Source organism: Rhineura floridana, chromosome 1, assembly GCF_030035675.1.
Source record: "Rhineura floridana isolate rRhiFlo1 chromosome 1, rRhiFlo1.hap2, whole genome shotgun sequence".
Classification (NCBI taxonomy): domain Eukaryota; kingdom Metazoa; phylum Chordata; class Lepidosauria; order Squamata; family Rhineuridae; genus Rhineura; species Rhineura floridana.
Window position 1 is genome coordinate 26,087,500 of NC_084480.1, and position 26,047 is coordinate 26,113,546.

The window sequence follows — 26,047 nt, forward strand, 5'->3', positions numbered from 1 at the left end:
TGCTCAAACATGAAGCTCACTGGGTCACCTTGGGCCAGTCACTGCCTCTCAGCCTAACATATCTCACAGGGTTGTTGCGAGAATAAGATCAGGAGGAGGAGTGTTTGGATGCCACTTTGAACTCCTTGGAGGAAAGGTGGAATATCAATGTAATAATAAATAAAATAAAACAAATCACTGCATCTGAAACTCTGCAGCTCACTCTGGACAGGGCAAAAGGTGTGGGGGGGGCAGTTTTCCAGAAATGTTTACTGAGTCAGCTCCAGGCTGGTACAGCTGAGGAGCCCAGAGTGTGTGTTGCGGGGGAAGGAGCAGCTTGGAATCCAGCAGATCTACAGCTGGCTCTGCTTTGTTCCTGCCCTGCACCCGTAATATCCTGTTTTGGAGATATATGCTTGCTACAACTGGTGGGAACACTGTTGGGGTAACTTCTGAACCCCACATGCTTTCAGCAGGTACAGCTGGCCTCCAGGGGAAGGGCCATAGCTCAGTGATAGAACACGCAGAAGGTCCCAGGTTCAGTCCCCAGCATCCCCAGATAGGGCAGGGAGAGAATCCTGACCGAAATCCCAGAAAGCCGCTGCCAGCCATTGTAAACAATAGTCAGCTAGATGGATCAATGGTCTGACTCAGTATAAAACAGCTTTCTATTTTTCACAGTGGCGGAGGTCAGCAGACAAAACACGTACAACATGTGTGGGGAACCTTTGGCCCTCCAGATGTTTCTGAACGACAATTCCCATCCGCCCCAGCAAGCATGCCCAATGGCCAGGGATGATGAGAGTTGTAGCTCAGCAACATCTGGAGGGCCAAAGGTCCCCCACACCTGACCTACACCATATCCCAACAGCAGCACAGATTAGGGGGTTAGGATTGCTCTGTAAATCCCATAACACTAAGTGGGACTTTTTTCTGAGTAAACCTGCCCAGGATCCCATAGTAACTAGTGCCATGTCAGATCTTTTATTTTACTGCTTACATAGTTATTGTGTTAAATTGTTTCAAATTGTTTTACTGGACTTGCCTTGCTTTAGACTGGTTATGGATTTATTATACAGCCACAAAAGTGGCTGTATACTATAGTTAGCATGGATTTTTCACATTCCGCAATGTTAAATTGAAAATACCCCCCATGCCAGTCTGATCCTTCCCATAAGCTCATTTCAAAACAAAACCTTACAAAACTTAGAACCCTGCTCAGAAATGCTTGCTTAACAACCGTCTAATTTTCATGGAGATACACAAAATAGTCAGAGAGAATCAAGAGTTCAAAGTGTAAAAAGAGGGGAGGGGAAACAGACCCCTGTTGGACTTTTTTCTGTCAGAGTTCTCATAATTTGTTGAAATTAATTAAAAATCAGCCATGTTTCACAGAGTACCTGTAATCCTATTACTGACCTTGCCCCATACTCTGACCTTCATCTTCTGCAGTTTAAAGGTCAAAAAAATGCCTGGTCAGTTTTACCTATCCTAACCATGATTGCACGGGAGCAACTTGAACTCAGTAAGCTTGCAAATGATCAGACCTGCCTATCCCCCTGCTCTCCCTTCTTCCACCCTTCTTCCTTCACTCCGCTCTTCCTTCTTCCTCCTCCCCTGCCCACTCCAGCCCTCCCTCCCTCCCTCTTCTCCTCCTCCTCCCGCCTGGTCAGTTTTACCTATTCTAAGCATGATTGCACAGGACTAAATCCCACTGAACTCAATAAGCATCTAAGTGATCAAACCTGCCCTCCTCCCCCTCCTGCCTGCTCCCCTCCCCCTCCTCCCCTCTGCCCTTCCTCCTCCTCCTCTCCACACACCCCTGTGGTCAGTTTCACTTATCCTAAGCATGTTTGCAGGGGAGTAAATCCCACTGAACTCAATAAGCATGCAAATGATCAATCCATTCTCAGCAAACTTGCACAGAATCCCATTTCTTACCTCCCAGATTAAAAAGCAGAGAAATTCACTAACAGGCAAAAACCCTTGCGGTTTTGACCTTGAAAGGTGGCATAGAAATACAAGTGATATATAATAATTTAAAAACCCCTTTCTTTATTTTTCAGTCTCACCTGTATTAGAAACACTTTGACAGAACAGTCCTCCAAATCTGACGCTGTGATGCACAGGCTCTTCCGATTTGCTCTTTCTATGACCATCTGAGTCCAGAGTTTGGTGTTAAGAATAAGCCTCATGCTCCCTTGATTTCGCATGACTATAAACAGGAGAAACTAAACATTAAAAAAATAAGGCAGAAAAACTGAAATCCCCTTTCCTTAATGGAGGAGATTTCCCTATCAGCCCTGCAAAACTCAAGTTACTATTATTTCTGCTGCCTTAGCTTTTAAAAATGCAAGGATCTCCTCCTCCCCCTATTTGATATCTAAGAAAGTTGAATAGCCTACAAGACTTTGAAACCATTTCAAAATTTTACACTGCAATAGAACAACATGCACTTTAGGGCCACAGGATCCTTATTATCCAAAGCTCAGTCATCTGATGTTCATAAATCATCAATAAACTCACCATTGGCGACTCTCCCATTTCTTCAGAATGTTTATTCTGATATTTTGAATATCTCCACCAGCTATCTGAATAAATGATGCTGTGCTATAAACTGAACTTTATGTACGCCTGCAAGAAAGGTCTCTTTCTAGAGGAGGAAGCATACAAAATTGATGAATATGTTCCTATCTGCAGAATGCATTCATTGGTTTTTATACAAAAAAAATCCTGCCCTTTATAAATTTTGCAGCTTTATTAATGGAGTATCCAAGACGTTTATACTCAGTTCATTTCTAATATATATCTCAGTATGTAAGAAATGAATTGTGTACAAATGACTTGGATACTCCATTAATTAAGTTGTAAAATTTACAAAGTTTTTTTTAAAATGAATATATTGTGCAGACCAGAACATATGCATCAATTCTGCAAATGTCATTGTATGTTTCATAATGTTTAAACATGTGTAATGTTTTAACATCTGTTCATGTCTGAGTAATGCCTTTTTTTCTTGTGTACGTTTATTTACCTATTTATTATATTGGGGAAAATAATTTTAAAAACACTGCTGCTAAAGCATACATAAGCCACAATGTCTACAAACTTTCTATGGAATAATATGCAAAATTAATAAGCTGATTACTCAGTGGGAGCTCATTTGATTGAATGACTAACATTTCATTAATTGGGTGAGAGCCTACATAATATATATCTAGCATTCTGCTGGATTGTCCCTTTTACCATTTTAAATCATTTGCAACGTATTCTAGCTATAAATACAATTTGCTTGTATTTGCACATTTTTCTACATTAATAATTGCCTATGGGGAAGATGAAATTAATTCTTACTCAGTCTTGACTGCAGCATTCCACACTGATTGCTGGATGTATCATTAAGCCTCAGAGAGCCACTACCTCTTTCAGTCCAAGACAACGATGCTTTATTGAACAAAAAAAGCCTGCAGTTGATCTAAGGTGGGAAAATTTGATAGAAATTGTCAATCTGGGCATATGCATTTTTTTAAAAAACAACTCTATGCCATTTATATTGTTACTATTCATTAAAATGCTTTTTTAAAAAGAAAATGACAATTGAATGGCCACAAATGGATTATATAGTCTATTCACAAACAAACTTTAAAATATAGGATTCAAATCCTTTTCCACAGAACATTATTTCAATCCCACCCCTCTTAATGGAAAGAACAGAGTCATAAATGAAGTTGCAAAGTTTGCTCAGGAGAAATCATTGATTAGATGTGAGCCCCGGTATCAGAATATCTGTGCTTTCTACAGCTAGGTGAGTGGGGATGCTCGGGGGAATTTGTTCTTTATGAATTCCAAAATGAAATGAACTGATTCGCACCGCCTGGACTATAGTAGGTCAAACCCAGAGGGGATTTACAAGGAAGGGTTGGTTTAATCAGGAATGCAGACTTAACCAACAAGCCCTACAAAAACTTCAAAATACTCCTCAGTTTAATCATTGATACAGTTTTGCTCTCAATATAAGCAGTTTTTGAAGGATAATTTTTTTTCTTACTATAAAGATCAATGGAGATAGTTGAGTCTTTGTATAATACAAAAAACGACAAGAATCATAAAATAGTGGAGTTGGAAGGGGCCTATAAAGTCATCATCGAGTCCAACCCCTTGCTCAATGCAGGAATCCAAGTTAATTCCAGATGCACATATTTCGGCTGAGATGTGATCTCAACACTTCTCAGCCATTTATGGCAGTATCCAGAATGAGCCAACTCATGCCCACTTCCTGAATTAGACACTTCCAGTATGGCCTTTGATTACAGACCTAAAGTGTAGATAAATGATCAGTACTTCGACTCTAGGGAAAGCCCCTAGGAAGGACATGGCTTTCATATTGGCTAGCTAACAAATGAATTAAAAATGGTAGCCAAACACCAGAAAGAGCAAATGATGCTCCCAACTCAGAAAATTTGGGATGTGCTAAGTTCCATTGAAATCAGTGGTACAAAGTTGTCAAAAGTCTTAATGCCAATATGTTAAATGATGACATAGGCCTGGTTTACATATAACACTAAAGTGTTATATGTAAACCCCGTTCAGCAGCTTAACTATGATTTGTTTACAGCCAAGAAACCACAGTGTGAAATAATAGTTTATTGTTGGCTTACAAACTTTGGTTTGTTTTAAGTATGGCTTGGCATTATGTGTAAACCCAGCATCCTTTCTTAACCAAGGTCTATTTGGCCATCCCACCCCAGATGCTCATCATGGCACCAGGCAAGAACAAGTGGACAACAAATCAAACATTGGAGAAAAAAGCCATGGTTTGTTTGCTCATCTGTCGGACAACTTGTGGGTAACTTGTTAACAAACCATGGCTTAGGGTTATGTTCAGACCAGGGCATAGTCTGTTTTTCAAACATAATAGAAACACCCACCAAGAAATCTTTTTAAGAAAAGACATACCTGTAAGACATTGTGTTCTGCTTCTTCTCCTGTTGTAACTTCAACTTTATCTAATAAATATCTCTGTGTTGCTTTGCTAGATACGTAAGCAGCAGCTGATTCAACTAGTGTTGTATCCTTGGCAAAAAATGATGCTATAGAAGAAAAAGAATGACAAAAAATCCTGACATTTCTACAGTAGGAAGGTCCTGCAATTTTGAAAATGTCTCAGGTAGGTATTATCTGTTTCCCTTTGGTTGAAACATAACGTTATTAAGAAATCATTAAGAACATCTATGGGTGATATCCATAGATAAGTTATACTCAGATGCTAAAAGGTCAATTGATTTAAATGGGTCTTCTCTGAGTATCACCCTATTTTTAGTTTATTTTTGGGCTAGTAGGGGCCAATCCAGCACTCCCACCAGTGTGCCACAAAGCCCCAATCTTGCCCTCACCAAGCCCTCCCCACTACCAGTAAGCAGCAGCAGAACTACTATGGGGGGGGCTACTGCTGTGGCTCTGCCCTTCTGGGTGAGCAGCTCGTAAGTCTCTTGTTCAGGACCCCTTGTACACTGACTAAGGGAGAGGGGTTGTGATTAAAAGCTTTTCCCAATTTCTGTGCACACATGGCCTCTTTGGGAAGAGCTTTTCAATGAATGTCTCCGTGGGAAGGAAAAAATCTCCTACAGCTTCTTGGCAGTAGCACAGCTTCTTTTTTTCCCCCATTTTCTTTACTGCTGCTGTGAGCAACGGTGGCAGCAGCAGCAAAATGTTGTCAGCCTGGCTGCCATTTAGCATCCTCCAACTCCTAGCATTGTTCTGGAACATTGTGAGGGGACAATGGAAGCATGCGCACGCACTCACGTTGAGAATATTAGAAGAAAAATCCTGCAAACTGGCCTTCTTTATCAGGAGGGGTGGGAAAAAATGAAAAAGATCAGAATTTTTCTCTGAACATGCTTTGCATGCAGAAGGTCCCAGATTCAACCCCTGGTATCTAGTGGAAAGCCACTACCACATGGAGTAGAAAAAAATGGTCTAGACTCTGCATCAGCTGTAGGGAACCTTTGGCCCTACAGATGTTGCTGAATAAAAACTCCCATGAGCCCCTGCAAGTATGGCCAATGTTCAGAGGTGGTGGGAGTTGTAATTCAGCAACATCTGGAGGGCCCCAGTTTCCCCACATCTTCTCTAGATGGACCACAAGATAGTCTAACATGATATAAAGCAAATTCATAATTCAGAGGGGCTTTTCTCTTAGATCATGAAGCTCAAGTACCACACATGCAATGTCATGAAAGGAGAAAAAGCAGCATGGTAAGGTTTATGCTATTTGTTTGCTAAGAAACCCCACTTACTTGTCCATGGAGACCTGGCATGAAAACCTGTAGGAAATGTGGATTCTCTCTCATTGTGTGGCTTGTTTTCTGAATGCAGGTCTGGGGATTTCTCTGGCCTCTAGGAAAATTGCAGAAAGGCATTGCAAAATAGAACTAGAACAGGAGCATGTCAGATACTGATATCTGACTTTTAAAAAATCAAGAATGAATGGCATTGTAAAATGCACAGTGAGATGAGGGCCAGGTGACGCCTGTATAATACCACCCTAGATTTGATACAGCAGGTTAATGTGCCACTTTTACAAACATCCTAGAACACAATATTCCAGGACAATCAGGAGGAAATCCTCCGCCACAAGAAACCTTGATAACACACCAGATTTTGGCCTAAGTAAATTGAATCTGGTGTCATTTTACTCCAGTTTAAAAATGTGTTTTGTCCATGCATTACATTAATCTTCGCATAGAACATGAACAGTAGTCCTATTTTAACTAGAATTATGGGAGTTCCTTGCACTGTGCTAGAAGAGGAATATCTCCTGTAAAGTCAGAACTTATGAATTAATTTAACTAGATCATAATAATTCATATTTTTAGCTAGATGAGAAAAAGTGGCAGATCAAGAGGCTATTAAAGATATGTACAGGAGCAAGTTCAATAGTTAGCACCCACTACCCAGAAGTGCTTAAAAGAAGCCTCACATTCACAGCACTGGTGCTATTAGATAAAATGTTAATTTCATGTTTCATTAAAAAGTGAGTTCTTACAGACAAGGACTCAGAAAAATTTCACAAAAAGACAGTTTTAAATTCATTTTTATCATACTTGCCACTAAATGTATCCCAAAATTTAGGAGACATATTAGAAATGACCACAATTATTGAAATATCAAGATCTTCTATAAGGCAAAATGGCATAATGAGATTTAAATTCAATAGAGCATAAAATAAATGTAAATATTTGCAGGACTCTGATGATACATCATTGTGCTTAATGGATGCTGTGGATACAAGCTCATCTGAGTTACTTTTTATGGTTTCCCCCATCCCCAGAATGAGACAAAAATCTTTAATACTTACCAAAACTCTTTCTACTATATTTTCTCCAAACACAAAGTCCGAATGTCTACTGTTTGAGAAAGTTCTGCCTTCAGGTAGCTGGTTGCTAAAAAAAGAAGAAGTCACATCAACGTCAGGTTTTAAAAAAATAAAAGATAAGGAAAACCAATTCAAATACTGTATATGTGTATTACAAATATATGTGTATTTGTTTTCCTTGCAACATACAAGAGTCCTGCCAGAAAAGCCTAGTGCCAGCCATCTTGCCCCGAGGGGAAAGGAGTGTTGGGCTGGTGACCAGTAGGCATTACTGTCTCTAGTAGTTTTCCATGAAGCCTGCAAGTGTGAAGACGTAACTGTGGTTAAGGGGGAGTTATGTCTACGATCTGTCTGGGAACGGACTGCCAGGGTCGTTGCTATGGTAGCCATCTGATAATGACTGGGAAAGTTCTAACAGAGACTATGTGTTGTGCTCTTCTGAATTATGCCTCTGAGCTGAGAGGCTGTCTTTTGTGTTCATCTATGGAGAGAGATGTACCAGAAGGGGGGGGTGACTGAAGAATCTCTACATGTATTTACTCTTAAGCCTCTGGCCTTAATGTCTTAATAAAGACTCTTAACATGCTCTGAAGACGTTTTCTTGCTCAACTTAACTCCAACGTAATGTATGCTGTTTCACACAACGCACACAAGCCAACAGTGGTAGCAGAGGATGGTTATGCTCCACAGCGCATTACACCGGAGTAAGTTGCTGGTCTGAACGGCAGACGGAGTTCCAGAGAGGGCAGCTTGATTGATTGAACCAGACGGAGGTGAGCAACATGGCTGTAAACCTGTCTGGGGCAGGCTTGCCGATGGAACGACTTAATGAGAAGAATTTTGCCAGCTGGAAGCCGAGGATGAGGGCTTTGCTGATAACAGAGGATTTATGGGACGTGATTGAGGAAAAAACCCCGGCGGTACCGACCGCGGCCTGGAAGCATCGAGACCAGAGGGCACAGGCGTTTATAATCTTGGCTCTATCGGATTCTCAACTGATGTGTGTGAGAGATGAGCCGTCGGCTAAAAAGATGTGGGACGCGTTGCAGAATTTGTCCCAGGAATGGCAGCGGAGGCAGGAGGCGCAGAGAGCCCAGCCGGTGGAAGCTGTCAGGAAGCAGGAGGAGAAATGTGCCGAACCGGAGCAGGCTATCGAAAGCAGACAGGAAAACAAGTGGGAGCAACTGCGGCTGAAGTCTTGTTTTGCCTGTGGGGCCTGTGGGCATCTCCGTAAAGATTGTGCAATCAAGCGAAACTCCAGGGACGGAGGCTTGAAGCAGGGAAGTGTGAACTTTGTTTGTAAACAGAAGTCTAAAGACTTGGAACAAATTAACTTTATTGTCGACAGCGGAGCAAGCCATATATTAATTAAAGACAGGAGTCTGTTTTACACGTCTACAGATGAGCAGGACTTTGTTTTACTTGCTGATGGATCACGGAAATCCGTAAAAGCACGTGGTCTGGTTAAATTTGACAAGCTTGGCATAATGACAAACTGTTTGTTCGTTCCGGACTTGGCTCATAATATTTTATCAGTGGGCAAACTGGTGAGTTGTCAATTTTCAGTCTGGTTTGATAAAGGAAAATGTTGGGTGCAAAGAGGAGAAAATGTTGTCTGTCAGGGTTTCATGACACAAGGGCAGTTTAAAATGACCGTGGGTGTGAAGTGTGCTAATGCCTTGAGTTTAATGGGGCGGAAAGGGAATGACCGCCAGAGCTGTAAGAAGACAGCTGTTAAAAGCACACAGCCACAGTATTCATGTAATGCAGTCAGGCTGATGCCTGAAAGAGTGCATCGCAGCCGAGTTTACAAGCCACAGGGTAAGAGACGTGGCAAACGTGCACCTAGAGCACAAGAGAATGCGTATTTCAAAGTTTGGTGTCCAGAAACACAGCAGTTAATTCTGAGTAGAAGCATTAAAGTTGCAGAAAAACCTTGGGATCAAAGGGAGCAACTGGGCAGGCAGGTGGACACAAAGAATTTGGGGCCTGTCACACACTATTTAGGCACGGATATTGTGCGTGCAGAAGACGGAAGCATAACATTGAGTCAGGAAAGTAAAATAAATCAGATCATAGAAGAATGCAACATGACAGAATGCAATGTTGTGAAGACTCCAATGGTTGTGGCTTTCCAACAGAATGTGCAGGAGACGCCTTGTACAGATCCTGAGAAGTACAGGCGCATAATAGGGAAATTGCAATATTTGGTGAAGGTGTCTCGCCCAGACATATGTAATGCAGTCAGTATTTTAAGCCGGAAGGTACAGCATCTTCAGAGGCTGACTGGCAAGGGATTAAAAGGATAGTGCGTTATCTGAAAGGCACGAAGACAAAGAGTCTGGTTTTGTCAGGAGCAAAGACAGGAGGTCTTGAATGTTTTGTGGATGCAGATCATGCAGGGGAGCTGAGCAGTCGTAAGTCAACCTCTGGCATAGTTGTGATGTGGCACGGGTCATGCATTGACTGGAGCAGCAAGAAACAAAATGTGGTTGCAACATCAAGTGCAGAAGCCGAGTATGTGGCCCTGTCACAGGCCTGTAATGAGCTACAATGGTTCGCAATGCTCATGCAGGAGATAGGCATTGATATGCAATTTCCGATTACTGTATATGAAGACAATGAGACCTGCATTAAGATAGCCACATCAGAAGCTCATACCAAGAGAACAAAACATATTAGTGTCAGATACTTTCACGTAAGGGATTGTGTGCAGCAGGGGTTTGTTAACCTAACATTTTGTGACACTAACAACATGGTGGCTGACATAATGACCAAGCCTTTGTGTGAGGAGAAATTTGGCAAACTGGTGACAAGGCTTGGAATGAACCAAAGTTTGATTGAATAAAGTTTTAGCTAAATGTACAGAGATGTTCTGAAATGTACTGCAATGTACTGAGATGTAAGTTTGAACTGTACTGAACTGAAAATGCAATGTACTGAAATGTATTGCAAGAGGTATTGTAGAAATGTATGACTGTATGACTATGTATTATGGAGATGTATTTCATGTGTATTTTGCAGTCTTAATGGAAAAAAGGGAGGCTGTTGGGCTGGTGACCAGTAGGCATTACTGTCTCTAGTAGTTTTCCACGAAGCCTGCAAGTGTGAAGACGTAACTGTGGTTAAGGGGGAGTTATGTCTATGATCTGTCTGGGAACGGACTGCCAGGGTCGTTGCTATGGTAGCCATCTGATAACGACTGGGAAAGTTCTAACAGAGACTATGTGTTGTGCTCTTCTGAATTATGCCTCTGAGCTGAGAGGCTGTCGTTTGTGTTCATCTATGGAGAGAGATGTACCAGAAGGGGGGGGTGACTGAAGAATCTCTACATGTATTTACTCTTAAGCCTCTGGCCTTAATGTCTTAATAAAGACTCTTAACATGCTCTGAAGACGTTTTCTTGCTCAACTTAACTCCAACGTAATGTATGCTGTTTCACACAACGCACACAAGCCAACAAGGAGAAGCTGACGAACTGTCACCATCCAACTGCCATAGTGGCCCCTCCCTCCCCAAACTGTCACCACAGGGGCACCTGCCGCAGAACCATCTTGCCCTGAGGGGAGTGAGAAGAAGCAGGTTTAGCTTCTTCTTAAACAAATAAGCTGACTTTTCCATTTTGTGGTAACTTTTTTAAAAAATGTCAATGTAATAATCTTAAGTAAACAGCTTTGTGAGGGCCACCTGAAAAGCAGTATATAAATGCCTTCAATAAATAAATAATAATATCTACCACTACATTTATGAATCATTTCCTATGGGCTCAAAGTGATTTATTTATTTATTATTTGATTTATATCCCGCCCTTCCTCCCAGCAGGAGCAGGATTTACAAAACAATAAGACATATATAAAGCAATTGCTTATATAAGAACAGTTAAAACAGTTGCATATGTAAAAACAATTTAAAAAACACACATATAAAACAAAAACAATAATTATATATATATATGAAATCAGTGTGAAATCTAATGCAGATACCACTACAGATACCAAATCCAATACAGACACCAACTACTTTGAGAAGACTGTTGAAATCACTTGGCCTTGCTAGGACACATCTTTAGGGCAACTGCTAGAGTGACCAGGTTGCCAAACAGATGAATAACAGGGCTGTTCGGAAAAGCTCCCTCCATAGAATCATAGATTGAGGCAGCGAGCCTGTATGTAAGCCCCATTGAACTCAATGAGATTCACTTCTGAGTAGATACATACGGGATTGCATTGTTAAAGTTGGAAGGTTCCTTAGAGGTCATCTAGTCCAACCCTCTTGCTCTGTGCAAGAATCTTGCAACTGTAGCATCCCTCACAGAAGGTCATAAGCCTCTGTTTAAATACCTCCAATGAAGGACAACACACTAACTTCCAAGGCAAACAATTATTGACATTTGGAAGATTCTCCTAATATTTAGCAGAAATCTGCTCCCTTACAGTTTCTACCTAAAAAAGAAGCCACAGACCTGAACTTACAAGATCTGAACAGGGTGGTTCATGACAGATGCTCTTGGAGATCATCGATTCATAGGGTCGCCATGAATCGTAATTGACTTGAAGGCACATAACAACAACAAGTACATGAAAGGTTGTCACATAGAGGAGGACCAGGATCTCTTCTTGATCGTCCCAGAGTGCAGGACACAGAATAATGGGCTCAAGTTGCAGGAAGCCAGATTTTGACTGGACATCAGGAAAAACATCCTAACTGTTAGAGCCATACAACAATGGAACCAATTACCTAGAGAGGTAGTGGGCTCTCCAACACTGGAGGCATTCAAGAGGCAGCTGGACAGCCATCTGTCGGGAATGCTTGATTTGGATTCCTGCATTGAGCAGGGGGTTGGACTCGATGGCCTTACAGGCCCCTTCCAACTCTACTATTCTATGATTCTATGAACAACAACAGTTTCTACCCAGTAAATCCTGCCATCCGGAGCAACAGAGAACAAGTCAGCTCTGCCATCTGAATGACAGCCCTCCAGATATATGAAGACAGCTATCATGCCTCCCCTTAATCATCTCCTCTCCAGGCTAAATATACTCAGTTTTTTCAACTGTTCCTCATAGGTCATCCTGACCTGAATGCACTCTAGTTTGCCAATGTCATTCTTAAAATATGGAACCTAGAATAGACAGAGTTCCATTCATATAGACAACACATAGAAATGGCACCCGGGCCACATCCGCCAGCCTTGCCCCAAAGATCTTTGCACCCCTGCCCAAGATAACCGCATATCCAGCACAATATCAGAAAGGGGAGCCTCCATGCATACAGTACAGCTGTATATCTGTAGGCTCTCCATGCTACCAGGAACCCTGTAAGTTTTGGGTTCCTGGTGGTGTGGAGAACCTGCCCATGTACAGCTGTACACATGCAAGCTCTGCTTCCTGATGTTGCATAGACATATAGGAGTGGAGCCAGAAGACTCATATATCAGGGGCTGTGCTAATAGGTCTGACCCTGCACTGCTACCCTCTCCACACATTGTCTGTGGAGGGTAGGGGTCCACCATCTCTCGTTTATTAGCTCCAGAGCTGGAAAAGCAAGTGCAGCTATGGCTCCTCCTGTTTGGACTCCATTGCTCATGCTCCTTTCCCAAAAATCTTGCACACTCCAGCTAAGGGGGTAAGGGATGGGACTAGGAGAGGCATGGCCTGAAATAAATCACACCTGACTCTGCCTTTGAGGCTATGGTGCTCTCAGAAAGATAGGGGGGTTCTTATCTCAGCCCTGCCCCCCATTGTGCTTTGGACCACACATTATAATACCTTAGGAGCACCTACATTTATTGTTTTGATGAGGATACTTTTTTAAAAAAAAATCAGCAACAACAACAAATGCTCAGAAATTATGATTTAAACATTAATATATCCCAGAGTGGGCTTCGTGCCTTATTTTGAATCTTCTAGCCCTTCTGAATTTTCCTTGTTCCTGCCTCAAAACCTGAAATATTGCCTGGTTGTTATACGGTAGTCCAAGACTGTTTGGGTGGGATGTTTTATTTCTTTCAGAACCATCCTCCCTCCCCCCTCCCCCGCACACACAAAGGGAAAAAAAGATTTTGGTTAACTTACCCCATGGTTTTAAGGCCTGAAATGTGAAGAGAGAGAAATGGCTTGCCTGAGTCATCGGCCCAGAAATAAGGGACTCCAGATACCTAAAAACAATGAATTAAAACAGTGTTGCTTCTCTTGTTCTCTAAAAACACACAACATTACTGGATATGTAAGACGCAATCCCCAAACGCTTTACTCTACCTTAAAGGGGGATTAAAAATAAACAAAATGCTACCCAGAAGTAAGGCACAGTATCTGTTTTGAAACCACATTCATACAAGAACACAAACTGACCCTCTTATTTCAATGGAACCATTTGCTCAAAAAAACCCCACCTAGGTTGGATTGGTCAACTCTCTGCTTGTTATGATCTGCCTCAAGGCCAACATACACATGAAGTTAATCACAAGGTTTGCCCTTGAGTTCACAGTTTTTCTTTGACAAATAGCCAGTGTGGGGATCCCATTCTTGGCATAGGATTTTTAAGCCTTTGCCCCCTGCTGTGTCCAAATCCATATCAGGGCCCAACTCTATGTGAGTATAGCCAACCTCTCCTTTAGATCTTTGTCTACCATGTGTGGAGGTCACAGAGGGACAGTGCTGGCGGCTGCACAAAGGGACTGGCAGGGCAGAAGGCAGGGAGACCAAAAATGGAGCCAGAGCCAGTGACAGACATAACCAACTATTTCTAGCTTTGTCCTCATCCTTTTCTATGCTGAGTTCTACAAGGGCAACACTGAGACAAAGGAGGAGGAAACTGGCAGGCAGTACTGTCCCTGGGCAGATTGTAAGAAAGAAGGTGGAGACTGGCTGAGTGCAGATTGAAGTTGGCAGGGCAGTGGCCCATTTGCCCTAATGGGCCATCCACCACTGGAACAGAGCTGCCCTGTGGTGTCACATGGTTGATATGCGAGCATGGCAATACACAAAACCTGCTACTTTATTGCATCTTGTCAAAGGCAATAATTATGCAGTTTGTGAGACATCAGGAGATAAAATCCCATTCCATGAAATACATGTATGGAGCAAGACTTCCTATTTGCACTATATATTACCCAGAGCTTGGAAAAGTTACTTTTTTGAGCTACAACTCCCATCAGTCCAATCCAGTGGCCATGCTGGCTGGGGCTGATGAGAGTTGTAGTTCAAAAAAGTAACTTTTCCAAGCTCCGATATTACCTCAGTTTCAGGTTCCCGATTATTCTCCAGGATATTTTCAGTCCCAGTCTTCTTTTCTGGTGTGCACAAAGGAACTTGTGGAGGCTGTAAGATGGCAGGCTTTAAAACATCCTGTTGCACATTTGTTGATGGAAGACCTTGCAAAATAGAGAAAAAATGGGATTTTAAAAAGATTTCCTGTTATTTCCTCTTATATACCATTCTTGTACAAGTGTTTCTTAAAGCCACATGAATGAACTAGAAACAAATCCTTCACTATGATACTGATGTCAATTGAAATTTGTCTTATTTTTACACAAGGAACATTTTAGTTAGATTGTAGAATCACAGAACGAATATACACTGTACATTTAAGGCAGTATCATACCACTTTGAACAGTCATGTCTTCCCCCAAAGAATCCTGGGGACTGTAGTTTGTTAAGGGTGCTAAGAGCTGTTAGAAGTCTCCTATTCCCTGCACAGCAGGGGTGTAGTCATCCAGGGTCTCGGGGGGTCTTAGACCCCTTACATTTTTGGAAGCAGGGTCCCACCAGGTATCTATGTCTCCAGCATCCTACCAGCCAATCAGCATGAAAGCAGAGTGTGTTAGCCACTGAAAAGTGTCTAACATGTTTCCTTGTCCTTTCCTGATGATTGGTGCCAATCAGAGTGAAAGGAGGTGAGTCAGCCACTGAGAAGATTCTTTTCAGTAGCTAACACTCTTCCCTTTCATGCTTATTGGCTCCTAGGGACATCTGCTGTTGTGGGAGGAGGATCTAATTCTCAAGTCAGCAGCAAAAAAGGTGGGCGTGGCTGTGACTATCATGAAGGGAACCTGCACATTTGAATTTGCTATTATACTACTGCTGCACAGACCTACAATTCTCAGAGTTACTAGGCAAGACAGATTGACTGTTAAACCACTCTTGGAATTCTAGCTCTGTGAGGGGAATAGGGGTCTCCTAATAACTCTCATCACCCTTAACAAACTACAGCTCACAGGATTCTTTGTTTAAAGTCGTGCAATATTGCTTTAAATGTATAGTGCAGATAGGACCATGGAAGGGTTTTAAGCAGAGGTTGGATGGTTACCTATCAGGGATCCTGTAGTAGGGGGTTTCCTGCATCAGTAGGGTGTTGAACTAGATGACTTTGAAGTCCCTTCCAATTCCAAGGCTTTCCAGATTTTTTTTTGTTTGCTAAAAGCCATATTTTTCTGTTACATCTGAACACTAGAGCAGAAGCAAAGTTTGCAAAACTTCAAAAATCCCACATGCATGCAAAAGAAAACAGGTAGCACATGGGGCACCTGGTACATAGAGAATTACAGGGCATGCCTGTATGGTGGGTTTAAAGGGGGCTGGACATACATACCAACCTTATCTGCACAAGCTACAAATCCTAGCAGCTTCCCCCCCCCGCTAGTTCCATGGTCATTCATAACACAGAGGGCGACTGCATGTTGTATAGGACAGGATTTCATGTGCTATAGAGGTTTCCCTGTAGTTACTTCCTTTATTTCCTTCACTTCTAGTCTTTATACATGAGATGAGAATGGTCCCATTACACAGTGATAACTACAGGTACCTTTTTCTGTAGCATTAGCAGAAATGCTCTTTTGTAGTAGTGCTGAGGTCATAAATATGTTATTCTTCTTTACTGCAAAACAAATGTTTGTCCAAAATATTCAGCAAAATTAGTATCCTGCTCCAAATTTCTGTTTTCACAACATACTTTGCTATAAATGTCTGCGCTTCAGTCTCCCAAATGCTCCACGATTTTAACATGAAATACCTCTTGGCAAAATGTTTTTAATAGAAGGTGAAACATATAGAACTTGATGTTAAACCCTTGTCCACTAAACGCATAAGAACCTGAACATACAGGCTAGTCCAAAAGCTAAACATGGAGCCAGCAACCTGATAGAGATAGTAGTTGACAATGTGCTGGAAACAGTTTTTTTTTTTTTTAAATGTTTAGTTTATCATTGATATCCTGCTTTTCTGCTGAAAAAGTGGCTCACAATAAAGAGTAAAAACTTTATTAAAATAAGAAAACATAAAAAACCCACCACCTGAAATAACAGAAACAATGGCTTTTATTTAAAATCAAATTGAGAGAGTGAATTGAAAGTGGTTTTCAAGAAGCATTATTTTCTGAGGCATACACACATCATTTATTTTCTCCAGTTGCCATTCTTGGTCAAACCATCTTCACCACTCTGAGGTTGAAGACTAATACAGAATCTACAGAATGGTGTAAGGGACTTGGAATGGGCTGATCACACCTCTGCTACTTTTCCACTGCATTTTTCTCAGTCACCATTGATGGAGAAGTGCTTGTGTGGCTGGAGGAGCAGGCCTGGGACAAGGGAGTTGGTGCCTATGTGAGCTAGAACATAACAGATGGGTCCTTGCTGTCCTGAGAAGCCCAGCACCAGATGGGCTTCTGGCTGAAGACAGCGGATGTCTAGCCAAAACGTACAAGACAGACTCCTCCTGCTTCCTTCTGGCTGTAGTCCTCTCACTTGACTTTTATGAAGGCTTCCCTTTCAGAAACCCACAGAAACATAAAAATGCAGTGCAGAAACAATCGGGAAGCCTAGCCCTCCCTACTGTTGCTGTACCATACTATTCCCACGCACCACCACTATAAGCAATTTTCTGCAGATTTTTTAAAGAGTGATTAATCAAAACTTATGTGTGTACATACGCACCCTACAACCAAATTTCTGGAACAATTTTTCAGTTCTTTTAAACAGATAAACATACACATGCTGTTTTAAAAACTGTTTTCAAAGGCTCACTGATTCATTGGGAGATAAGCAAAGCTGACAACTGAACCAATGTTTGACTGGCGGGTAAGTACAGTCCTATTCAGATGTTTGACTGAACACATCAGATTTAAAACATGGAGGAGGTAGGAGTTTCATGCAAGCCCTACCTTCAACATCTATGGCCACATGAGCGCCTCTTCAGATTTTTGTGCATGCAGAGTGAAGGACTGAAGAGGGTTTAGAAGTGTGCTAGGTTGAAACTTCCCCACAATCAGGATTTCTGTCTTAACAGCGTTAGCTAGACCATCAGGGTTCCTGATCACAGGGAGAATTTTAAGCTCATTCAACTGAATTCACATTTAGAAACCATCTTCATACCTTTGCACTGAATGCATGAAGGTCTGAAAAGGAACTTGCATGCCTAGGGACATTGGAGGAAGGGCTTGCATGCCCCTACATTTTAAGTCTCCTTGCGTTCCAGCAAATGCTTTGTCATGTGAAATTGGGAAGTCACCTTCAGAATATGTTGTGAAAAACATTTACTTTAGTGTTACTTCACCCTGAAAAAAATGATGCTCTGCTTCTAGTCTGGGCAATTGAGGCACCATTAACGCTCTTCCTATCTTTCATAAGTCTAAACCTGTAGACCATTTTCATGTGAGACACTAAACGTCTTGCCATGTGTGGATGTTATCAAGGAATTAGATGGCTCAGAAGATAAATTAAATGTACATTCTTACTAGGGTAGTTTTTTACATTACTGAAAATATAATTACTGTTTAATATAACTAATTTTAAAAAGAGCTGGTTGAGGCATAATGTGTGACAATACCCCTTTGAGGTAGCAGTCATTTACCAATAAGCCAAAACTCATTTGAGTGCTAACAGAAAATACTGTATTAGCCTCCTGCACTTATCTTAAATATTCACTGTTTGGTCAGCCTTTAATTTACCTGGCTGGGATGGTGGAAATGTTGGAAGGATGGTAAAGGAAGATGATCTCACTCGTTTATGCGAGAGCACAATTTCTGGAAATATAAGAATCCCGTCATAATTCTTCCCAAGAGCACTTACATTTTATAAGTTTTGCAAATATAGTTATACCAGTATGCAAGCATAATTACAGCAGCCTGTTTCTTTGATAACAAAGATATATCGACTAAGACAGCCTTCCCAAACTTGGTGCACTCCAGATATTGTTTGACTCCAACCTCCAACAGCTGCAGCCAGCATGGCCAATCGTCAGGGATAATGGGACTTTCATACAAAACATCTGGAAGGCAGCTGGTTGGAGAAGACTGAACTAAGCATGATATATTCCTACAGTTTCTTCCCTACTATCATCTACTCCGTTGTCATTCCACTATCATCCATTTCAAGCTATGCTTGAGTACCATTGAAATCATTGGGAATTAAGAATGTTGTTCAGCATTTAATTCCAATGGCGTTCAGTGAGTACAATTCTAAACCAGACTTTAGTAGGATTAGGGATTTACTCTCAGTGTAAAACACAGTACTGAAAATGGAAATGCGTTAAGAAGTCATACCTCTGTATGACTGAGAGTCAGAAGTCTGAAAAGAAAAAGATAACGATCTTGCACGTTTTCTGGAATAACCAACGGAAACTAAAAGGGGAGAAACACAGTACATCATCATGCACTGCAATTCTGATCAACCCCAGCAATACAACAAACCAAAATAATCAAACCCAAGGCTCCACAGGGCAAACATAAATCTATTTATTTAGGTTTGCTGTTTGACAGTCTTGTGGTTGTCAGAAGGTAGCTGACTATTCAGGGATCTCCCTAAACAAGGCGAGATTATCCTAGGCCCCATCTCAGATCGTTCTGTCCATCTATGTAACTGGAGTTGAAATCACTTTAGCCTGGACCCTCCAGGACTGAATGTGGTTAAAGCCTCTAAGGAGACATTTGATTCCAGTCACATTTAAAGCTGAATTAATCAAATTTGCTCTTTCTGAAACAATATGAGGACTAAACCATCCTTGAAAATTTGCAGTTATCTATATTTTGCAATGCAGTTCTCCAATCAACCAATCTTTACATAAATGCATATATTAGGCTAAAGTGTGCATATAAATGCATATATTAATAAAAATGGCATCAAGAAATTGCTTTTAAGAATATGTACATTAGTCAAAACTGCACACGAAAATGTATTTATTAGCAGGGGAAATTTGCACTAAAATGCTGAAGAATTGTCATGATTTAATAACAAATTGCTGCAGTAATGTGGAAAAATGAATTTAAGATTGGAAAAATTAGAAACTGGGAGAACCAAAATCGACAGATCTTCCCATCCCTACTCCTGAGCTGTTAGCTGAGAACCTTGTTCCAGGCAGCGAGGACCCCCTTCCTTCTGGAAAGTCTGGTGGCAATGTAGTGAGAATGCAAACTGGGAAACTTAGCTGCATGCATAGCATCTACACCAGATCTCATCTTCCCAGCTTGATTTACATAGGAGTGGAGACTTGTGCCTCTCAGGGAATCAGGAATGGAGGTACATATCAAAGAAGGCAGACAACAACAATGCCAACAGGGTTAAAGAAAGCTGATAATTCTTTATTCATTCTTGGAATAACAAGCACACATGTTGCCCTCGTTCACATATCACAGTAAGCCAAAAAGGGGGGGGGGCTTACCAGGGCTGCACAAACATGCTGGCTCATGAAGAGGAGCTTGCACCAAGCTATTTAATCCAGTGTGGGACAGCAGCTAAGGCAACGTTGGTTTAGCATGACGTCCAAACCTGGGATTGTGATTAAGCTCTCTCCTCCTCAACTACAAGCTGTAACCATAGGATAAACACTGGCTACAGACCATGGTTAAGGAGAAAAACTTTAATCATGATCCTGCACTCAGATGATACATTAAGCCAAGCACTGGCTTAGCTTCTGTGCTGCACTGAGTTAAAAAGCCCAGGGAAGAGCAACATGGGCATAATCTTCTCCTCAGGAGCTAGCACATTCACACATGCATCCTAAATCATGGTCTGGCTTAGCATTACATGCTAGCATGACCATTATGATATATTAATCACGTATTTGAATAATTAAATTATAATTAACAATTATTGTGTGGGGAGAAAGTTGGTACAAGAGAGAGCATCCTTAGAAAAGTGTCTATCCCACTGATGGCTAGGCTAACCCTGTGTCCTACTTTGCAGAAGGCAGAGAACAGCTCCTCCATATGAAACATTGAATATGTTTTGTACATATGACTATTTTTAAAGGGATGCAGATGCTGCATGAACAAGTAGGCCACTTCCAAAAAAGGGCCAAAAGTCTCCCCAGCTGCTTATTCTCAGATTTGATGCTAAACCAGAAGAGAGAGGACAGCCTCCAGACATTTCTTGGCATGCCCCTCGCTGGATCGTCACCTAGTAGTGGTGAGTGGGCTTGCACATTCCAATGAACCCTGTGAGCAATGCTGTCGGGAGTCATGTACTCCCAGCAGGGTCACCCATGGCAGTAAGGTCAAGGGAGAGGAACCAGACCAAGAACGATCCAAGAAAGTCCTCAATGGCAGAACAGGCGGATGATAACAATGTGTACATTACAACAGCTGTGAAGGCAGATGAAGGCTGCAGCAGATAAAAGACTTCCAATTGTCATGGTATCCATGCCATTGGATCAAAGCCTTTTTCTGTCAAGATTGTGTGTTGATCGTCGTGCGCCGATCTCACATAAAACAAATTCACGCACAGGCATCTTCCAAGCAATCTTGGAAGACAATCTTACTCGGCCACGAGTGATTGCCAATGATTTCTTGGCATGGCAATTCCTGAGCAAGAGAAATGAATCCAGGGGATGATGAGGGGCCCAGGATCAGTGACTAAGGTTATTCTCCAGCCACTAAATAAAATGACACTACACCTTTTCCAACCTAGTGGTGTTGGAAGATTTCTTAACAAAAATGAATGATTACCATTTTCAATCTTGCATACAGGGTCTTCTGCAGGCCTCTGGACAAAAAGAAGTAATACTCAGACTTCAGTTGAGAGTTGCCAGATGTCAATTATTTTAAGAGAAATCCCTAGTTTGACTGACATTTGCAGGTCCTGAAAATACAGTGGAAATTACCCTTATCCCAGATGCCCCCTACCTTCATAGCAGTATGCAGAACAGAAACTGAGTTTCTATGGCAGGGGTGGGGAACCTGTGGCCTCCAGATGTTGTTGGGCCTCAACTTCCATAAGCCCTACCCAACATGGCCAATGGACAAGGATGATGGGAGCTGTAGTCCAACAACATCTGGAGATCCACCAGTTAGTCACCCCTGCTCTAGAGTTGCCTTATCTTGTTGCAGTTGTGATCTTATCATCCTCACTCTTTATAAACCACAGGAAACAACACACCCACCACAAATTTCAGAAACCTGATTCCTAGTGTCCACAAAACATTACCTTGCATAGTGAGGAAATCGTCCTTCCAGTTCTAAACTGAAGGACATCTCTAGTGTCTTCAGTAGGAAATTTTGTTCTTGGGGCAACGTAAGTCCTCTTTCCATCCATTCCTCATTTGCAAATGTATTTAACATTGTGTATATGCAAGGCAGTAGGGGCAGTCAGTTGCATGTCTGCATAGATTCTCTGTATATACATCTATATGCATATAGGGCTCTCTCAGTAGCTCTGGTCAGACATTACTTTGAATGGGCAATATAGAGGGTGGGATCATGCTTGTGCCTGCTCAGCTTGCCAGCTCGCCCTATGCATGTTTGGGGTAATGTCTGAAAGAGTCTATGTGTGTGACTTTGTTCATACAAATAGGTGACCTTGCCTATTCAAGTGTCCTTGATCACACAGAAAGAGCCTACCAAAGACAATTTGTTCATGTGAAGATTATTTGAGCCATTATGCTTAACCTACGAAGGGGACAGGTCCAGTGGCCGCAAAGGGCATAATACTTCTTGTCCCTCTACATCTGGGCTGGGGAATATTTTTCAGCCCGAAGGCCATAAGCCCTTCTGCGTAATCTGCTTAAGGTCACATCCCACTGGCGGACAGGGCCAGAAGCAAAAATGGGTAGAGCAACAAACACGAACTTTCCCTTTGTGCGGTAGGCTAGGTTCTGCACACACTCACACACCCCTCTCTGTCCTCCATCCAGACACACAAGAGGTACTAGCAGAGTTGGCCAACACATTCTAGCCAAGCAAAAACACTAGGTATGCAAAGCAGGGTCTGTGGGGGGGGGGTCTGAGGAAGAGGTGTGTGATCTGGGAAGACTTCTAAGGGCCAAAGAGAGAGGCCTGGAGAGCCACATTCTGCGCCCCCCTCTGGGTCTGAGATTCCCCACTCGTACACTAATTGCATTCAGAGTAACTTCTAAACTCTGCTACTGTGATTGGGAATCTAGGTTTTCCAGGGTTCCTGACCACACAGAGACTCCTATGTGTGTACAGTTGTACCTATGTATGTAGGCTCTATAACAGCCTTTCCCAACCAGTGTGCCTCCAGATGTTGTTGGACCACAACTCCCATCAGCCTCAGCCAGCATTGCCAATGGTCAGGAAAGACGGGAGTTGTGGTCCAACAACATCTGGAGGCACACTGGTTGGGAAAGGCTGCTCTATACAGACATTCAACTACATTCACCCGCTGCTGTGATCCTGCTCCTCCCACCCTAGATATGTTGTCCATATGAGTGCGAGAAGGAGAGGCTTCGGCTCTTACCTTGTAAGGTCGCTCCTTCTTGAAAACAAATACAGGCTGTGCAATTACTGATCTCTCTGGGGGAAGAATAAAGACGCAATATTAAACAATGTGCAAATGCAAACAACATTTCATCTTACATTACAATGATTTTTTTCCTCCATTTATTTGGGATTTCTGTACAGAGCACAGTTACTTTGGGAAAGCAGTATTTTGTCTCTGGAAAGCACACCCCCTTTCAAATCCTCAGCACCGACTGCATTCACACTGTACATTTATTCCACTATTATTCCACTTTAAATAGTCTTGACTTTCCCCATAGTATGCTGGGAACTGTAGTTTGTGAAGGGTGCTGAGAGTTGTTAGGAGAACCCTGTTTCCCTCAGAAAGCTACATTTCCCAGAGTCCCCTGGGAAGAGAGAGTGATTAAGTCACTCAGGGAATTGTAGCTCTCTGAGGAGAAAATGAGCCTCCTAACAACTCTCAGCCCTCTTCAGAAACCACACTTCCCAGGATTCTCTGGGGGAAGGCAAGACTATTTAAAGTGGAATAATAGTGGAATAAATGTCTGGTGTGAATGTGGCCGCCATCTTTTCTATTTCCTTCTATTCTCCGCTAGATGAATGTTCTAAAGCTTCCAGAGTTCCTTGGGAAGAAGGACTGATTGCCAAACCACTCTAACAGTTAGGAAGTTTTTCCTGATGTTCAGCTGAAATCTGGCTTTCTGCAGCTTGAGCCCATTATTTCGTGTCCTGCACTCTGGGATGATCGAGAAGAGATCCTGGCTCTCCTCTGTATGGACCTTTCAAGTACTTGAAGAATGCTATCATATCTCCCCTCAGTCTTCTCTTCTCAAGGCTAAACATGTCCATTTCTTTCAGTCTCTCCTTATAAGGCTTTGTTTCCAGTCCCCTGATCATCTTCATTGACCTTCTCTGAACCTATTTCAGTTTGTCTGCAGCCTTCTTAAAGTGTGGTGTTCAGAATTTGACATAGTACTCAAGATGAGGCCTAACCAGTGCTGAACAGAGGGGAACCAATAATTCCCCCCCACACACACACACACCCTGTTCTCAGCAAAATTAGTGGAATCCACAGAGATTTTAAAGCCCATGTAGTTTTTTTTTAAAAACTGTTATAGGATTTAGGTGCTTCAGTGTGAAACCTCAAGGGATGACCTTTAAACCCAAACTTCTGTGGCGTCAGAACTTCTAATGTTCTCCATAGCAACTCATATTCTCATATGTTTTTAAAGTTTTTTAAAAAGATGCTTTTAAAGATGTCTTGTTTTAGCATGTTCTTAAAGATGTTTTGTTTTTATATTTTTTAAAGTCTGTTTTTATTATCTTTTAGAGTGTTTTAGTGTTTGTTTGCCACCCTAGGCTCCTTCTGGAAGGAAGGGAGGGATATAAATTTAAATAATAATAATAATAATCTTGCACCCAAACCACAATCCACCATCACAATCTGAAGTAAAATAAAACCTTTGTAGCCATAAGTAGTTCATGACTTACAGTTTGAGATGGGTGAATCTGTTAAGTTTGGTTCACTCAGTCACTCATTTTTTCCATTGTCAAGTTCAGTTCTCCACATTTCCACATCAGTTTGCAATTTGTCAGCTTTTAAGAAAAAATGCTCATGAAAATGTATCAGCATTTTAGCGCAGATTTCTCCATATATATATGTAATATGTATATGTATGCAATTTTGCATGATGTACAGTTTTGCAAAGCAATTTGCCATAGTATAATGCATTTTGTATGTTATTTTCACAAATATACACATTTTTATGCATGCATGTATGCACACACACACACACACACACAAGCATATATATGCATTTTTGTACACATTACTTGGCTGGAGAATTGCACTACAAAATTCACATTTTCCGAAACAATATATGAACCAAAACTCACCCATCCTTCAGAATTTGCACTTCTTTTAATTTCTCTTCCGTCTACTTACGGTAGAGCAGTTCTGATGCTGTTCAAACTCAGCAGAGGGCAGCAGTGGCCACTTAATTACAGCAGCAATATGATACTCACATCTTTGACTGAAACCTTAAAACAGGGAAGCTGTGTGGAGCCTCCAGATGTTATTGGATTCCAACTCCAGTCTACCCCGGGCAGCATGGGCAGGGTTGATGGGAGTTGGAGTTTAACAACAGCCCCATCTGCACTGTACATTTTAAGCAATATCATACCACTTTAATAAGTCATGACTTCCCCCAAAGTATCCTGGGAAGTGTAGTTTGTGATGGGTCCCCCTATTCCCCTCATAGAACTACAATTCCCAGAGTTCCCTGCGGAAAGGGATTGATTGTTCAACCACTCTGGGAATTGTAACTCTGTGGGGGGAAGAGGGGGTCTCCTAACGACTCTCAGCACTCTTCACAAACTACTCTTCCCAGGATTCTTTGGGGGAAGCCATGAGTGTTTTAAAGTGGTGTGACACCACTATAAATGTATAGTGCAGATGGGGTTGACATCTGAAGGGTTGCAGGTCCTCCACAATTACTTTAAAGGCTTACTAGCCTATTCCCTTTTAATGAGAACAAATTTGACCATATTTTCTAGTGGTTCCTTTATGCACGTTTGCTTAAGAAAGACTAACGTTCCAATATTAGATGGATCCATCCATTTTTCCCACGAAAAGAGGTCATATTTTAGTCTTTAAAACATATTGCGTTAACAAAAATAAAATAAAATAAAATAAAGGGAAGAAGAAAGGATATGAGAAACCAAATGGGGCAGCTATCTATGAGAGAAATACTGTTTACTAAATGCTGAAGAAAGCTGGCAGGAATCAGAAATGTTCTGTGCCAGAATTAGGAATGGGTGGGGGACAAACTGTTGCAATAGCTAAAAGCTCTGATCTGGGAGGAACTGAGAGAGTGTTTCTGACTGGCTGGGTTTCTGAGTGGCAGAAAAATCAGGAGACTGGGACATCATGGTATAAACAGTAACAGACTTATTGTGTTCTGTGGGAAAAATAATGGATGACCCCTCTCTCTCTCTCTCTCT

General features: G+C 41.8%; 1 protein-coding gene across 6 annotated transcripts in view; it reads right to left on the reverse strand.

The window, feature by feature from the left end:
- The window catches only part of RANBP3L (RAN binding protein 3 like), an 83,094-nt gene that overhangs the window by 32,668 nt on the left and 24,379 nt on the right, over window positions 1-26,047 (reverse strand). For 4 of the 6 annotated variants that reach the window (XM_061616327.1, XM_061616373.1, XM_061616345.1 and 1 more), the window contains exons 2-13: window positions 23,043-23,098; window positions 21,293-21,329; window positions 18,893-18,970; window positions 18,299-18,373; window positions 16,157-16,228; window positions 14,590-14,726; window positions 13,429-13,511; window positions 7,337-7,421; window positions 6,276-6,375; window positions 4,936-5,069; window positions 3,334-3,454; window positions 2,052-2,194 (exon numbers count right to left, since the gene is read on the reverse strand). In XM_061616327.1, the coding sequence (XP_061472311.1) occupies window positions 2,052-2,194; window positions 3,334-3,454; window positions 4,936-5,069; window positions 6,276-6,375; window positions 7,337-7,421; window positions 13,429-13,511; window positions 14,590-14,726; window positions 16,157-16,228; window positions 18,299-18,373; window positions 18,893-18,970; window positions 21,293-21,329; window positions 23,043-23,098 (1,121 nt within the window). The remainder of the gene's footprint in view (window positions 1-2,051; window positions 2,195-3,333; window positions 3,455-4,935; window positions 5,070-6,275; window positions 6,376-7,336; window positions 7,422-13,428; window positions 13,512-14,589; window positions 14,727-16,156; window positions 16,229-18,298; window positions 18,374-18,892; window positions 18,971-21,292; window positions 21,330-23,042; window positions 23,099-26,047) is intronic. The other 2 variants (XM_061616352.1, XM_061616363.1) reach the window with 2 other exon arrangements.